The sequence below is a fragment of the Melospiza melodia genome, chromosome 6 (genome assembly GCF_035770615.1).
Source record: "Melospiza melodia melodia isolate bMelMel2 chromosome 6, bMelMel2.pri, whole genome shotgun sequence".
Classification (NCBI taxonomy): domain Eukaryota; kingdom Metazoa; phylum Chordata; class Aves; order Passeriformes; family Passerellidae; genus Melospiza; species Melospiza melodia.
The window spans coordinates 57216544-57232173 of record NC_086199.1 but is presented as its reverse complement, the minus strand read 5'-3'; the positions used below and the strand labels follow the sequence as shown (position 1 = coordinate 57232173).

Genomic DNA, 15630 nt, shown 5'->3' with positions numbered 1-15630 from the left:
GAGAGAAGTCTCAGCTGAGGCAGAGAAAAGCACTGTACAGAGGAGTTTTACCTGGAGACAGAGCAATGGTGGGGCTGACAGTGAGGGTGTTACTGCCATTCCTTTTGCAGTGGACGGATATCACATTCAGCAAGGCTTGCAGGTATTTCTCCTGCTCTATACTGCTTGAAGATTCTAGAGAAGTGGGGGCTAGAGTCACAAGAAGAATGGAATGCATTAAAACAGAAAAATACAATTTGTAAATACACAGAATAAAAGGCTTACTGTGTAAAGCAGAGCATTGGAAATGTCCTGGTTTGTCTGTCAAAGGTTCAAAAAGCCTCTCCTTTGATGACAAGCTGTTCATCACCTGCCTGCACAGCAGGATCCAGCAGTGTTCTCCTGCATTCCACACAAAGCTGAACTTCTGAAACTTTCACCTCATGGTCACTGCTTAAAACATTCATCACTAGCCATAACATCAGCACAAACTGAGCAAAGATCATGCAGATTTTCCTTCAGTCTCCAAACAAAAAGTAACATTTCTAAGGTTGTGCTGCTTGTCAGCAAAATGTGCAGAGAACAGATAGAATTATTTTTTTAATAAAAGTAAGTCAAAACCATACTCAATCAGTTCTTTCTCATTCTAGAAAAGGTTACTTACCTGTACTTGGAGGTTCCTTGGGATACTGTGCCCATTAAAAAAGTTAAGAAACCATTAACAAAACACAGAACCCTCAAAAATAAGGAAGACAAATAATGCCAACCATTGTGGGATCCCAAAAACCTTCAAAAAAGAGAAAAACAAATAATCCCAACCATTGTGGGATCCCAACCATAAACTCCACCCATTGTGTCCAGGTGCAAGGACCTAAGGAAAGGAGATGAAACTCAGGCCCTGGGCCATAGCATGATGACAAAATGGTGTTCAGTGCTGATGAGTCAGTTTGGGTTTTTTTCAAATACCAAACAAAATTTTTGAAATTCCAGTTTATTGCAGCCATCTTTGGACTTAGTGTGGGGCAAAAGTTTCACAGCTGCTTAAACCAGGACTTGGTGTCTTGCTCACAAGAGCCAACATTTGGAATAAGAGACAGAGTCAAAGAACTTGATTGAGCACATTTTGACAAAACACAATGGCAATTTGTAAATAGTTTTCTCCAATGATCATCCAATCAGATTCTATGCTGGAGACTAATAGACAGCTAGGTAATTAGCTGGAGGTGGCAAAAGAAATTTCAATAGAAATACTAATTTCAGATAGAAATTAGTATCTGAATTGAAAGTACAATTAGGAAGTGATGATGTTTCCTTCAGGATATATCATGCTGTTTCTTTCTGAGCAAATGGAAAAAGCTGAGCAGGAAAATTATTTTCTCTTCTACTCCTAAGCAGGATTTAAACATCTTGAAATCTACTGGAATGATCCCTGGGTCCACTAGCAATTGAAATAATACTACAAAAAGTCAATTTAGGTCTTAACAATTTAGTTAAATTAAAAGAAATGAGCTGTCTAAATGAAAGGATAATGTTTATACCACTTGCACTTACAAAGGTTTATTTTGTGAAGAGTACTGTGTGTGTTTTAGAATACAGCTTGACTTACATCAAAGTCTGTCATTGGACCAAGCAGAAACCAGAATTGAAGACTGAGGGCAAAAATGTCCTTGTGATGGTTTAGAGATGGAAAATCTGTCCCTTCATCCTCAGCACAACTCATCCCATCACAGCAGCATACAGAGGTGACTCAAAGCATTGCCCCTACCAGCAATGAACTGGGATTTCCATGAAATCACCACCTTTCATGTGTTGTGTCCCATGGGAAGGTCACCACAGAAACATGGATTTAACAAAAGATGGGGGATGGAGATCCTGGTAGCAATTTTATCTCATTTAATTTTGTTTTTGTCTCAGGAAAGAAATGCATTGCTTAGTCCTGCATTGCTAATATGTACTTTATATGCCTGGTCACAGGTTGGTCCATCTTTATCTTATCTTACATCTTTATCTAATACAATCAATAATTCAGCCTGAACCAATATAATTGATCTCTTGCATAGTGTTGCTACATCCAAGATACATAAATGCTCTTTCCATAGGGCAGCTGACCAATAAATGCTAATTTAGGTGTACAATGTCTTATTTAGAAGTACAGTACCCTGGAACAGGATTCCCAGAGAGGTCAAAGTAATTCAGAAACCAACTTGAAGGTTTCAAAGGAACATTTCAAAAGACCTATATACTCTACATGTCATATCTGAACATCTGTTAATAATCTTATTTTTGGACAGACGTTAGAAAATACAATTCTGTGGCACATGAAGTTTGGTTTCCACACAGAAATTAAGTAATGTGCATAATTTCTCAAAAACTATGTTCTATGCTTCTTATATAACACACTGACCTCCAACCATGCTCTGAAAACTTGCGTAACACACCACGCAACAGGAAATCACAAAAATGTTCACCAAGTTCCAGCTGCCCCCGTTGTTTCTCTGTATCAACCCAGAACTGACCAATAAAAATCCACTCCTATTTAGGACAGAATGAATTTGTCAGCTTGAATTTAACTTCAGATTCTCTTTGTCCTCTTAGTTTGCTTCACAATGCATTTTCCATTTTAGACTTCTCCTCACTGCACACAACTCCTGCTGAGGCAGCTCTGTACAACCACCTTTGCTGATCACTTGTTTCAACAAGCTTCAACTCCATTAAAAGTAAGATAAACACGCAAGAAATATTCTCCATTTTCCTTCCTGAGGGAAGTCTCCATCTTCTTCACACTTAAAAGGAGCAGTAACTCCAAAAGCAAGTATCTGTCAGACACAGATATTGTCAATCCATTTATCTACTCCATAATATTCTGGTGGACATATGGCAATGGCAATATGAAAGTCTATATGAAATATAGACTTATATAAAATTAAGTTAGAATTATATAAACTATATATAAAATTAAGAAAAGAAGCCATCAGAAAACTACTACAGAAAACATCAAAGTGTTTGTCTTTACATAATTTTGAGACTATTCCTGCAATAGTCTCAAAAAAAGTCTTTTTTTCAATTTATTCTCTATTTGTACCAGTTTAAAGATGCCTCATCTGTATTTCAGCCAGGACAATCAGTATTAAATCAGTTGAAGACTAACATTTGAATTGCCATGCCTGGGATTCACACCATAGGATGTAGAAAAACTGGTGCAGCCATTAGCTTTGGCAGCTGCTGCGTCAACTATTGGTGGTACTTCACTGGTTCATTTTATTAATCCTTTCAAAAAAACCACATTATATGAATTTCAGTTCATTCCCTTCATTGCTCATCACTACAACTAAAAAAATGTTCCCACAAAACACTGAAGAGATACATTCAATCAGTGTAATGGCAATGAATATTCAGCAGATGATTAATGATTCACAAATTAGCCTTAACAGTCAGTCCAGATACTGTCTAACATTAAAAACATTTTTCTAATATCTTTGAAATAATGAGATTTTAAAGTTGTATTTGACACACACAGAACCTCAATATAATCTGATAAAGTTGCTCTTAAAAGTAAGAAAGACATGGTTTTCATAAAGGTATTCTGTGAAGGAAAAATTATGGAGGACTATGTAAAAAATATTCAAATCATAATCCTCAAATTACTTTTATGGCACTTGTACATAAGTGTACAGTATGCTTCTTACAGGTTTTGAAAAATTCTACACAATATACTTGAATAGAGTGAAAACTTTTACTTGCCTTTTAGCCATTACAGGGGAGAAATACAAACATAAACAGGACATAAGAATCTCTTTGATACTTTAATGAGTTTCTGGTACTCCAATTCGACCTCACATTTCCTTTTCCTCCAAAAAGAAAAATTATGGCCTAATTCTGGAATAATTTCTAAACAACTATCAGTTTGATTAAAGAAAATACTGACTCATTCTTGGCATGAGTTTAACTCTGAAAAAGCTATTAGCATGAGATGGAAACCCAGGCAGTCAGAAGTATCCTAAACACTGCCTGTGAATGATGGAAGTCAACAAATGTTATTCCCAAAATTAATGTTACCCTAATATTATATCCTTCTGAAAAACTAACGATTCTGATACATCACCTTGTGTTGGTCCAATCTCTGTCTAAATGATTAATTCATATTTTTTGAACTGCTTTCATACCATTCAGGATTTTTACACACAGTAGCTGATAACATCAGATAACCACTTACACCCTGAGACTTCTGGTTCAATCGAATCACTGATTTCCACATGGAATTCCTTCTACAGAGAGCCTGGCCGCACCAACTCACCCGTGGGATGTGTGTTCTGGGATTTGAAGAGGCCCACCACACTTTTGCCATGGAAGCCCCCAGACCTGAGGAGCAGCGTGCTGTTCTTGGTGTTCTTCCAGCACACCACGGGCAGGCGGTTGTGGCGGTAGCAGCGAGCCACCCTCTGCAGGCTGCTGTCCTGCACGGACTGAGGCACCACCAGCAGCCCAGGGTAGCTGCATGGACAGCAAAGGGAAAAAAAAACAATAATTAAACAATTAAAATTGCTTGCAAAATGCTCAGCAATAAAAATAAAATTGCTAAAATTACAAGCTGAAAACACATCTTAATGAAATACACTTTAACTGTCGTAATGAACTTAATGAATAACACTTTCAGTCTTAATGAAATACACTTTAACTGTTAGAATTACTTTTATTTTTAAAGTAATTTTTAGTCCAAGCCTAGCAAATACATTAAGCAAATTGCATTTTAAATAGAAACTGAATTATGAAAAATTTGTAAGACTCATTTTTCATCACTTTCCATTTAAGGTTACATTTTACTTGGAAGTATTTTTCTTCTTAGTGCATCTCTTATCTATCATTATAATAAAACTGTATTTTTAGGCATGACAGAAAACACAATTTTGAGGTACATAAATGAGGCAGTAGTTCCATTTTGACAATTGTATATGAAATATGAGAATTGAAAGGAAAGAATGTTAGATTGCCTAAAGTATCACAATGAAAACAATAGTCTTTCGTTTATGGAAAAATATATTTAAATTTTACAGTTGGAGTCCTTGGAACAGAGTGCTTGACACTGCATTTTTGTGTTCTGTTAAAACACTGCAATGCACTGAGAGATTAGGAAATTCACTGATATAATACTTTAAAGATAGAAAACAAATCAAGATGGTAGTTTTGCTCATGTTAGTGAAAGAAGGATTCAAGCAATATGAAATATGATTTTCTATTGCCTCCAAAAAATAAAAAATCAACTTAAGTGCCAATTTCATGTGTTAAGAAGAAATTAAGATGAGGAACAAGAAACAGCTGTTACTAGATAACTGCTTAGTAGATAACTTTTATTCCCTCCACAATATACACTATTTCTGCAAATTCAATTCTTGGACATTTATTCAACTGCCTTCAGAGAAAATAAATGTACATGCCATTTACAGTCTACACAGCAACCACAGTAATAGAGCAGTAGGTAAGCATTTATATACTGAGACTTGTAATTCTTTCAGATACTAGTTATATTTTCAAAAAAAGCCTAGAGAGTATTAAAAACTCATGGTTTTAGGGGAGGAAAGGGTTGTCTGCATGATGTTCAAAGCATAATGGAAATGGACAGATTTCATGCCTTCATCTGCCTTGTACTCCATGGTGACTTAACAAAACCAGTACTCCAGATAAGTCAGAAACAAGAAAGGATCTAATATTTTTCTTCTGTGTCCTTCCTCCTGGCAATTCCATTGTCCATAATGAAAGCAATGACCAGCCTAAACTGGCTCTAGAGAATGCAAATGTCTTCAGATATGACTCATGCAGATAGGCTTTTGTATTAAAAGGACTTTTTGTGGGCAGTGTCAGCAAACTACATCAGCTTTCCCAACAAAAAGAAAGGACTCGGTAACACTGATGTGCTAAAACACAGCATGTGACTTTCAGCACATGACAAACTTTGAAAGTAAATACTTTCATGAAGTGAACTCTAACACATATTATTTAATTTTAAGGAATTAGTTATTTAGAATTGCTTCTGACGCTTGCTTTTTTATTTAGGAACAGAAGAGATGCTAGATGCAAATACGGATATGATGCAGATACTAATGCAGCTATACATACATGAGTCTAGTTTCAGCTACTTCAGCGAATTGACAAACTCACCTCCTGCAAAGGGAATACATCCTGTTCAGTGCAGTTATTCTCAAGTATTCTGTTTTGGAGCGAGAGGAGTTGGTGCTGATGGTGCCCAGCCCCAAACGCTGATAGTCCCTGAAGCAGGCTCTTTCCACTAACTGCTCCATGGTTGATTTTTCTGATGCTTTCAGGGTACCACTGGTGTGCAGCTCACTGTCATCTGAAACTAAAGGGAATAATGTTCCTGGGGAGGCCAGCAGTTAGACAGCAAACAATCCTACTTTATTCCAAACAAGTTTGTGCTGCTCTCAGTGATGAACGGCAAGGTACAGGACATGCAAACCACAGCTTACTGAATTTATAAACACTAAAATAGTATTTTAGCCAGCAAACCTGACTACAGCACCAAGTTACCTACTGTGCTTGTGGCTGGCATGACTAACATCTCTCTGGCTAAAATCCTAGAGAAAGTTATTCACATATTCATTTGAACTGAACTAAAGACAGATAATCTTTCTTTACCAATTTACAATTTCTTTACAGAGTCATTACATGTTCAAGATAAAAATGAACTACACAATTTTTTTAAACTATCTTCAGAAGAGGTAACAATCTTTTTACGGCTTTAAACGTTTCAGTGTTGTAATTTCACAAGAGATGACTGTTGGGTTCTGAATGTCTCAGTTTCAGTGTCAGGCAGCAGCTTTCTTCAGCCGTGCATATCAGCTGCCCTTTCCAAAGCAGAAAAAACTCCAACCACGAGAGATAAAAAACTATGTCACAAGTTCAAACTACTCTGAAATTCAAGTCAAGCAAGGTCTTTGTACAAAACCTGCCACCTGCCTATTAGTGACACTTTCAACCATTTCCAGATAGTTCTGAGAGCAGATTTACTGCTCACAGCATGTATCAGTTACTTGCTACCACCTCAAGCATTGAAATATGTGCATATGAGACCTATTTCTTCATGGATGAGGCACTGAAAACTGTATGAGGATTCAAACTTAAAACAGGACTTCATAAAACTGGAATTCAAACTTATTTAGAAAATAAAAATTGTGCTATAATTAACATTTTACTGGCAGTAGACAACATTCAGAATTTACAGAAGTTGTACCTCTATGATTTTTTTTTTCTGTGCATCTTTAGCATAAAATCTAAATGAAAAATTTTCTTTGCTCTTTCAGCTCAGGAAAAAAAATTTCTCTATTTGATCTAAATAGTAAACTTGAACACTCTGAATCTCCCCTCTTTTTCCTCTTTTTTCATATTTGTCATGGTAAGACAAAGTCACACAACATCTGAAGAATTAAGTGCACTAATGAGAAACAAATTTAAATGAGCTTTAGAAATAATTCTTTTGGGTCATACAAAATCTAGGTATTTAACTGTTTTGAATGGAAAGTTATAACTGACTCAAGATGAGGGTGCTTTTTGTGAAGTATTTTTCCTAAATGGATTTTTCTGCCATGAAAGCAGGTACATTGGTGATGAGACTTGGCAAAACACTCCCCTGTGCATAAAATGCTAAACATAAGAGCCCCTATTCATGTCCTTAAGCTGAAGAGGGAGATGAAGACATTCTGCTGCCTCAAGTTTAACATGATTTATTTCATTTTGAAAAACTAAGGAATAATCCCTCTGTCTTACTGTTCTTGAGATATGTCTGTTTTCAAAAGAAGGTTTCAGTCTCTTGTTTTATTGAACACACCCATATGACCACTATAAGAGAAAGAATTTACTAATGATTGAGATATTCTAAACTCTGAAAACAAAGAGATGGAGGAGGAATTTGAGGGAAATCAGATGTTCATTGGCAACAACTCATAACTACAGTACTGTGCCCAGTTTTCAAAATCAAGTTAGATGTGGACTACCTAAAGAAGCCTGAGAAGAGAGCAATGAAGGGGATCAGAAGTCCATCAAGACTAATAAACAAAGAAGTGAAAGAACTGCACAAATTTAACATTGAGAAGACAACAGAAAAATTTTACAATATATCATAAATACATCACGCATTGCAATCAGAACAAGGGGAATAATCTATCTATATACAGTGGCAGAGTAAGAAATGAAGGGTTTAAATTGCAGCAAGAGGATGTTTAGTCCTGAATCTCAGAAAATTGCTTGTTTTCTCCAGCATTAAGGATGGTTTCAGTATTGGTATGAGTTGTGGAACCTTCACCTTTGGAAGCTTTTAAGAAGTCAGGCAACACCTATGAGGAACAGATGAAGTATGTTGATCTTGCCTTGGGGCAGAGGGTTGGACTACTTGATCTCATCAAGTTCCTTCCAGCCCTATCTTTAACAATTCTTTTTTAAGTGCATCACTTGCTGTAGATAGTTCATTGTTGGCAGAGCTTCATAGTTTCCTATACTTCAGTTTCTGAGACTTGCAAACAAGTCAGAACCAAAGCCAAAGCCACGGCAGTCAATACCAAAGGAATCACAGTGATTGTTGCCTGTGCACTCTGTCTGGAGCAGAGGCACTGCTGCTGACAGCTCCCTGCCCTGATGTGCCAGTGCTGCATGGAGAGAGCAGCAAACTCAGCCTTTGGTCACCTTAACACCTTCCCAGCCAAGACACCTGGAGAGCAGCAGGCCTAGAGACTCACAAGTTGTAATTTTAGATTTTTTTTTAGGGAAAGAAAAAAGTGACTGTCACTTATCTTATATAGCACCTGTGTTCATGGAAGAATATTATTGTTTTGTGTATCAGCAATGCAAAAACTCTCCAAAATTCTTCATCATCAAGAGACTGTGAATACACAGGTATGACTGTGCTTGGTGTCTCTGGGTGAAGGACACAAAACCACCCCAAAATCACCCAGGTCCAGCCTGCAGAATTGTTTCTGACCCAAAGAACACATAACATCAGAGCACATTCTAACTCAGCACTTCAGAAGATGCTGGAAATTCAATTGAGAATGTAATTTTTCAGCATTCTAAGGACACCCTGTTTTCCAAAGCTTTCTTTTTGCTTACTTCTCATCACTTTATCTGGAATGAAAGAAGAGAAACAGTATTTTGAAGCTTGCCTGGAATGGCTTTCTTCCATTTCAGAGAGAACAGAGGCTTCATTCCTGCTTTAGACAGCTCTCATACATCTGTTCCTAAGTCACATGAGTTGCCTTGCTCAGTGACCAAACATTCAACAGCAAAATTCGGCTTGTTTGATGTTTGGCAGAAATTATCAGTGTTTGCAGAACACTTCATTATCTGAGATGCCTATGTTTTTTTTAAAGAAAGAATGCTTTGACAAAACAACACCTGTTTATGTACAGGAGAATCTGGTTCCCTCTAGTGGTTTATTATAAATTAGCAGTGGTCCAGATAAGGATAGCCAAGCAGCATTTGGGAGAAGAGGCTTTTTGGGGAAAGTCAAACTCCACACCACCACACAAACTGCACCAAATGCCCAAACCTCTTTCTACCTTCTACCTCAAAATAATTTCAACCAAAAATATGGGAAGTGGTATTTTCAGTAGTAACGAATTCTGCTGCTTTCAGAAATCATTTGTCAGTTCCACATCCACAAAAGTCTCGAATTTACTCACTCTTGCACCTCACCAGTTACTGCTTCCTCATCACAGACTAGCTGCAGGTGTCAGATGTCTAGAGATAAATGGAAGCTGCAGCATGCTTCTGTGCTGTTTCATTTCCATTAGCATGATGTAAAAATGATCTAAAAGATATCATATCTAAATAGTTTGATAATTAAAAAACAATCTAGTACTTTTCTGTATCACTGAATTAAGTCAACTTCCTCTTCTCATTGCAAAAGAAAACACTCACTAAATGCACAGATTTGAAACCCTTCTCTTTCCTGTCTAGGAAAACCCTTCAATTTCTTGTTGAAGGCATTTCTCACTCAGTATGAGAATGGAAGCACAAGAGGACAGATTTATTAACCAACATGGACAGAGAAGTCTCACTCTTACCGGAGATATCATCCTCTTCATTCCAGCCAGGCCGATTCCCTCTCTCCTCCACTATGGTTCCTGTTTTCTTCTTCAGCAAGTACTGGCGCCCAATTGTCATCTTCCCAGCACGTTTTGCTCCCTTCACAATGCTTTTCGAGAAGGTACTGTAAATCCAAAACAACAAAAGCATTTGGAAACACTCATTTGATTCTGCCTGATAGCATTTACAGATTTCTAGAAAGAACACAAATAAAATGGATTTAATCGTCTTTCACTTAATACAACAACTATAAACCTCAGAAAAATTGCTTCCTATGTTAATTTTTAAACAAAAATTGTATTACTTTAAGATAGATTTGTGTCCTTTTTTCTACTGGTAATGAATATCATCATTAAAGAGGTCATCTTTCTTTAGTTTTTTTTTATTTTGCTAGTAATGTGATAAATCTAGAAAGTTGCCAAAGTAAAGGCAGGAAAGATACCTTTAAGTTTTAGGATTTCATGACTAGCTTGGGCTTCTATTTCCTGTGTCAACAATGCACTAATTAACAGAGAATCACAGGAGCCACCACTCTGGAATAGACCAATGATGCAGCTGGTCCAATAAAATTAATGTGGAACATAAAATTCGAAAGAGGACCCAAAGCTCAAACTCTAAATTAAAAACCAGTAGAGCAAATGCATAGGGTAAAACCAATCCTAATTCTCATCAAGCTTTAAGTGGCTAGGCTACTAATTATAAAGTAATACACAATTAATCTTCTTTCCATGTTGAGGTTGCAGAGCTCAAGATGCTACTTCTATTTTGTGTGTTTCAAAATGTAATAAGGTGCTCATCCAAATCTACTGCAGCCAGAAGTTTAGATCAAGAATATAATTCCTATCCCAAATAAATATCTGTACCCTACTAATCTATTTTTACCCTGGAAATACAAAAGATGCAAAACAGCAATCACTTATTTTGACACGATCTCCATTTGTGCATTGTTGTTCAGTGCATTTGGATAACACAAGACAAGAACATCAGTAGGAAAAGAAAGGGAAGGAAGAAAGGTTGTACCGGAATGAAGTGTTCTTTTCTTTCTGTTTGGGGAGAATTATCTGTGGTGCTGTTTGCCCAGCTGCAAAGGCAAAAGTGCTGAAGATGGACTGAGGGTAACGGAACTTCATCAGCTGTTTCTTAAATATTTCCACCACTTCAGGACTGACTTCTTCATCAAATGCTACTTTAATTAACTGTGTATTAAAGACATGACATGTTAGAAACTGGAAAACAATCTCAGAATTTCAGAAATAGAAAGATTCTAAAATATAGTAGCAAAAATCCCATACTTTCACAGTATTATGCCCTTCAGAAAATACAAATACATGTACATATGTCTCATTTATTTTGACGGCTATTATATATTTTAAGAATTTTTTATTTCCTTTTTTAAATTTATGTCCTAATACTAAGGTATCTTCACTAGGCAGCATCTGGAATTCTCATAAGATCAAATACAAAATATTTTGGTAAATCCAAGTTGTAGTGCTGGCACTAAGACACCTACAGCAGTTCAAATTCTGGTCACATGGGACAGCTTAGCTGGGAAACAGCCTGCCAGCTCTGCCCCTACACTGGGAACTGAGGCTGGTAATGGACTTCAAAGACTCAGCAAGCCAGCAATTTCAGCATCCATATGTCACAACCATTATATTTCTATTACTAAGATGTTCCAATTTTGGCCTCACCTTGCAAAGTATAGAAAATTGCTAGTAAAAAAAGGTGATAGTGAAATCTGCTCCTTAAAAAGGAAATAACCGTGTGCTATTCAACACTGATCCATCCACTTGACTAAAAATGCTTTTTTGAAAGGCTCTGGGGGGGGGGAAATCCCATCCAATCATCCTCTGCTGAAAGCAAGTCAACAATTCGGGGAAAACAAATAAGAGACAGAAAATACGGAATCCATAAAAAGGCCCAGAAGAACTCTAAGAATGTGGAGAAAACAAACAAAGAAATATCCTAGAGCTCTGTTTCTGAGCACATACCTAGACACCTTTTAAATTCCTTTGCTTGCCATCTAGGAGGTGGATTTCATCCTTGCTTTTCCAATTTCACTTGTTTTGTAAATACTTTCCAAATGACTAATGGCTCTGTTGTTCTAGGACCTCCTTGAAAGGAGCCCTTCAGTCTTTCGGGGTTACACAGATCTGAAGTTTTAAAGATACCAAACAGCATAGCTGCACACAAACCCATCTGAAAATCATAATTAATAAACAAAGGGGAGGGGCTATTTCATCCCCTGTGTTGAACCCTGGCTGTTACATGGGGGACAGGGAATAAACTGTTTGTGGCTTGTTTTTGTTCACATAACCTAATACAAAACTATGCTAAACAAAAGCAAAGATGATGTTTGACCCGAGTCCAGCTCTGAAAACACTGAGCTGTGTCTGTATTTATCACATCATTGAAGCATGCTAAGTATTCTGGTAAAAAGATTTCTGGAAAATAAAAGTCCTCTCAAAAGTCCACAAGAACAATGTTTTTTTTGCTTGTTTTACTCATTGGCATTCCTAATTTTGTGTTTTTGAAGAGGATACTGAAGGATGATTAGCTAAATGATGCTCATTATTGTAAGGAATTAGTAAAATGCTGTTTTGTTATGGTTTCAAATGTTGGAGTTCTTGTTCTCAATGAAAATACGCTTCTGCAGTCACTCAACCCAGCAAAATATTTCATATCTTCAGCACTGCAGTCTACTTTCAGTCCATGAGACAGAATTCCTTGCTGGCAGCTTCTGATCTCTCAGGGTTTGACCACAGTTAAGATCAAAACCAAGAAGGAAAACTCAGGAAAGACTGCAGGATTCCTAATTTTTATCAGTTCATCTCTATCAATTCTTACCAGTTCATTTCTATCAATTGCAATACACACTTCTGCAGAACACACTGATGGGGATCCTACAGAAAATTCCAGGATCTGTGCCTGTCAGATAAAGGCTCATTGGTTCTACCCTAAAGATTCCTGGAAGTGCAGCTTCCCTGTGCAACATTCCAGGACTTTCTGCCATGGATCTTAGTGAAAGCTGGTGAAGTGACAAACCTTGAGGAGAAAGCAACACTCAGAGCTTTTCCATATTGATTCCATGTAGCTGGAGGACAGAGGAAGCAGGTTCTCCCTAGGCCTCTACTTACATGCAGAGATTCTGGACCAAAACCAGCCCTTTTCTGGTTCCAAAATAGGTAAGGAAAGCAGTGAAAGAAATCCAATGTGAAAATAGTAACCCTCTGTAAATACCAAGAGGCCAAGAAATGCCAGGGTTTCTATGAGTTCTGCCTTGTCTATTGACCTCACAAATACCAGGGCAAAGTGCTGCTCATAAATATTCTGAGCTGCCTGCAGCCACATAAATTTTCACAAAACTTCCTTTTACCTGAAAAGTGGCTGAACTGATTTGCAGCCCTTCTTGCATGCTCTGCTGCAGCTGGTTCTGGATGCTGATCTTCTTCTCCTTGGTCATGGAGGCGATGGGAAAGCTCCGGATCACGGTCTGCTCCCCAACTGAGGATACAACACAGACACTTGTCAGACCACACAACCTCTGCTCACACTGTCACTGGAATAAACAAGGGTGAATGAGTACAAAGCAACATGAACATGATGGTACAGGATTAATTTCAGGCAAAATACCCGAAAAGTTGGCAAATTCCTAAAGCGCCATTTGTAATCTGAATTTCTACTCTATTTCAGCTGTGATGATTAGAAAAATATTCTCCTTCCTTCTGAGTTTTTCTACATAATGGAAATGCACCACCAAAACCGAGGTTGGCAGGGGGTAAAGAAACAATTTCAAGTTTATTCAGACTTCATAATGCAATACACAACTTATAAACAGAAATGATGTCCTTGATACCTTTACATATGACCATGAACTTTCCACTTTAATACTTCTGACTGACAATCTGATTAGAAATAGGAACTGTTAAACTATGAAAAAATATCATTCAGAAGAGCTGACATATTAAGAAAATACTGTTATTTCCCAGCAATAATTTTAGGTAGAATACCAACTCATGAATATTTTTCCTTTCACTTGCTTCCAGTGTCTGAAAAACACTGTTTAATGATGTTGATGCTTGAATAGGTGGACAGGCCAGCTCAAAATCCTGCCTATCTGAAGGACCACAATTACCACTGTTTGGATTTTCTTACCCAGTTGATCATGAGGAGTGCCTTTAAAAATAATTCTGTAAGTGGTAAGGAACAAAGCTCCTTCAGCAGGGAGGATATGAGGCCCTCCAAGTAGTCCTCCTGTGGCTTCCTCTCTGCCATCAGGATCCAGCAGCACACGGAGACCTTCACAGACAAATTCTTCTCCTGGCAGTAAAGTTGGCCGTAGAATTTTGGGCTGATGCAAATAAATGGAAGTGTAAGTATAAATCAGTGTTATACCTCAGGCTAGTAATAATATTTGGCTTTAAAAGCTTAAAAACAAAATTGTTATGACACTTAGTCCAAAGAAGGGAGATGGAGTTTGGACTCAAGGAAGAGAAATGGGTCACAAAAAGCAGTGGGCATGCAACAGCTTGTTTATGATCAGAAGTCTGGCTCTACTAGTTTCATATTTCATGAGACCAAAGCCAAGCACTTTATTTATCACTAGTGGAAATTTTCTTTTAATGTTTTGATATTTCCTCATAACATTATGTGAGGAAAAAAAGATGACAAGATTTAATGATTCTACTACTTGTAAAGAATACAAATATGTTTCATAACACTTGCCTTCTGTATTGGTGGAAGCCTCCTACTCTCACGATGGACAGCCTCCAGAGTCTCTATGTGCATTGCTACAATGCCTGAAAAGCAGGAACACCATTAATGAAGTCTCACACAATGGGAAAGAGAAAGCTGCCCTGAAATCAAAACTCTGATAATTCTGAAATTCTCAAATTTTGACATCAAGGAAATAATTATCTGACATTCAACAGCAATTACTGCCTGGAAAAGAAATCTAACACTCTAACTTATCTGAAGGTAACTCAAATTAGAAAGTGCATTTGTTTGATCAGGAAAAGAAAAAAGACTATAAAGCACCTCTTTGACAATTCCTACCTGGTATCATGCAGTGCAGACCCTTGATGTGATCCTGTGTGACCCCACTTTCTGTGCAGACCTTGTCAATAAATCTGGTGATGAAGCGCACGACAGCGTTTGCAACATCATTGTTCTCTGAGTCCTCAAACCCACTCTCAGTGTCATAACTCTCTGCAACACTGCCTGCAATGCTAAGGGCACAAATAAAAGCAGTAACAAATGTGAACAATTCAGCTGGGGATGCACATGTGACACTTGAACAGACACTGACAATCTGTGTGAGTTTTTCCTAATTACAATTCACAAACCTTGCAGAAAGCATATGGTGGTACCACAATTACATTGTACTTTCATTGCCAAAACTTCATGAATGATGACATTGGACAATTTTCTCTCCATGAGTTCAGCACAGATAGGTCCAAAAGAGAAAAAACAGCTTTTTGGAAGTGAGCTCTATGTTTTCCCTTCATAAAGTCAAGTAAAGCATTTGCAATCCATGGTAAGCAAATATCCAGTTATATAGAG

At 37.4% G+C, this 15630-nt stretch overlaps 1 protein-coding gene across 7 annotated transcripts in view; it reads right to left on the bottom strand.

The window, feature by feature from the left end:
* Window positions 1-15630, bottom strand: part of SBF2 (SET binding factor 2) — a 229782-nt gene that overhangs the window by 30889 nt on the left and 183263 nt on the right. For all 7 annotated transcript variants that reach the window (XM_063158476.1, XM_063158478.1, XM_063158481.1 and 4 more), the window contains exons 20-28: window positions 15124-15296; window positions 14794-14867; window positions 14224-14419; window positions 13445-13572; window positions 11089-11264; window positions 10047-10192; window positions 6133-6331; window positions 4274-4470; window positions 52-189 (exon numbers count right to left, since the gene is read on the bottom strand). In XM_063158476.1, coding sequence (XP_063014546.1) covers window positions 52-189; window positions 4274-4470; window positions 6133-6331; window positions 10047-10192; window positions 11089-11264; window positions 13445-13572; window positions 14224-14419; window positions 14794-14867; window positions 15124-15296 — 1427 coding nt within the window. The remainder of the gene's footprint in view (window positions 1-51; window positions 190-4273; window positions 4471-6132; window positions 6332-10046; window positions 10193-11088; window positions 11265-13444; window positions 13573-14223; window positions 14420-14793; window positions 14868-15123; window positions 15297-15630) is intronic.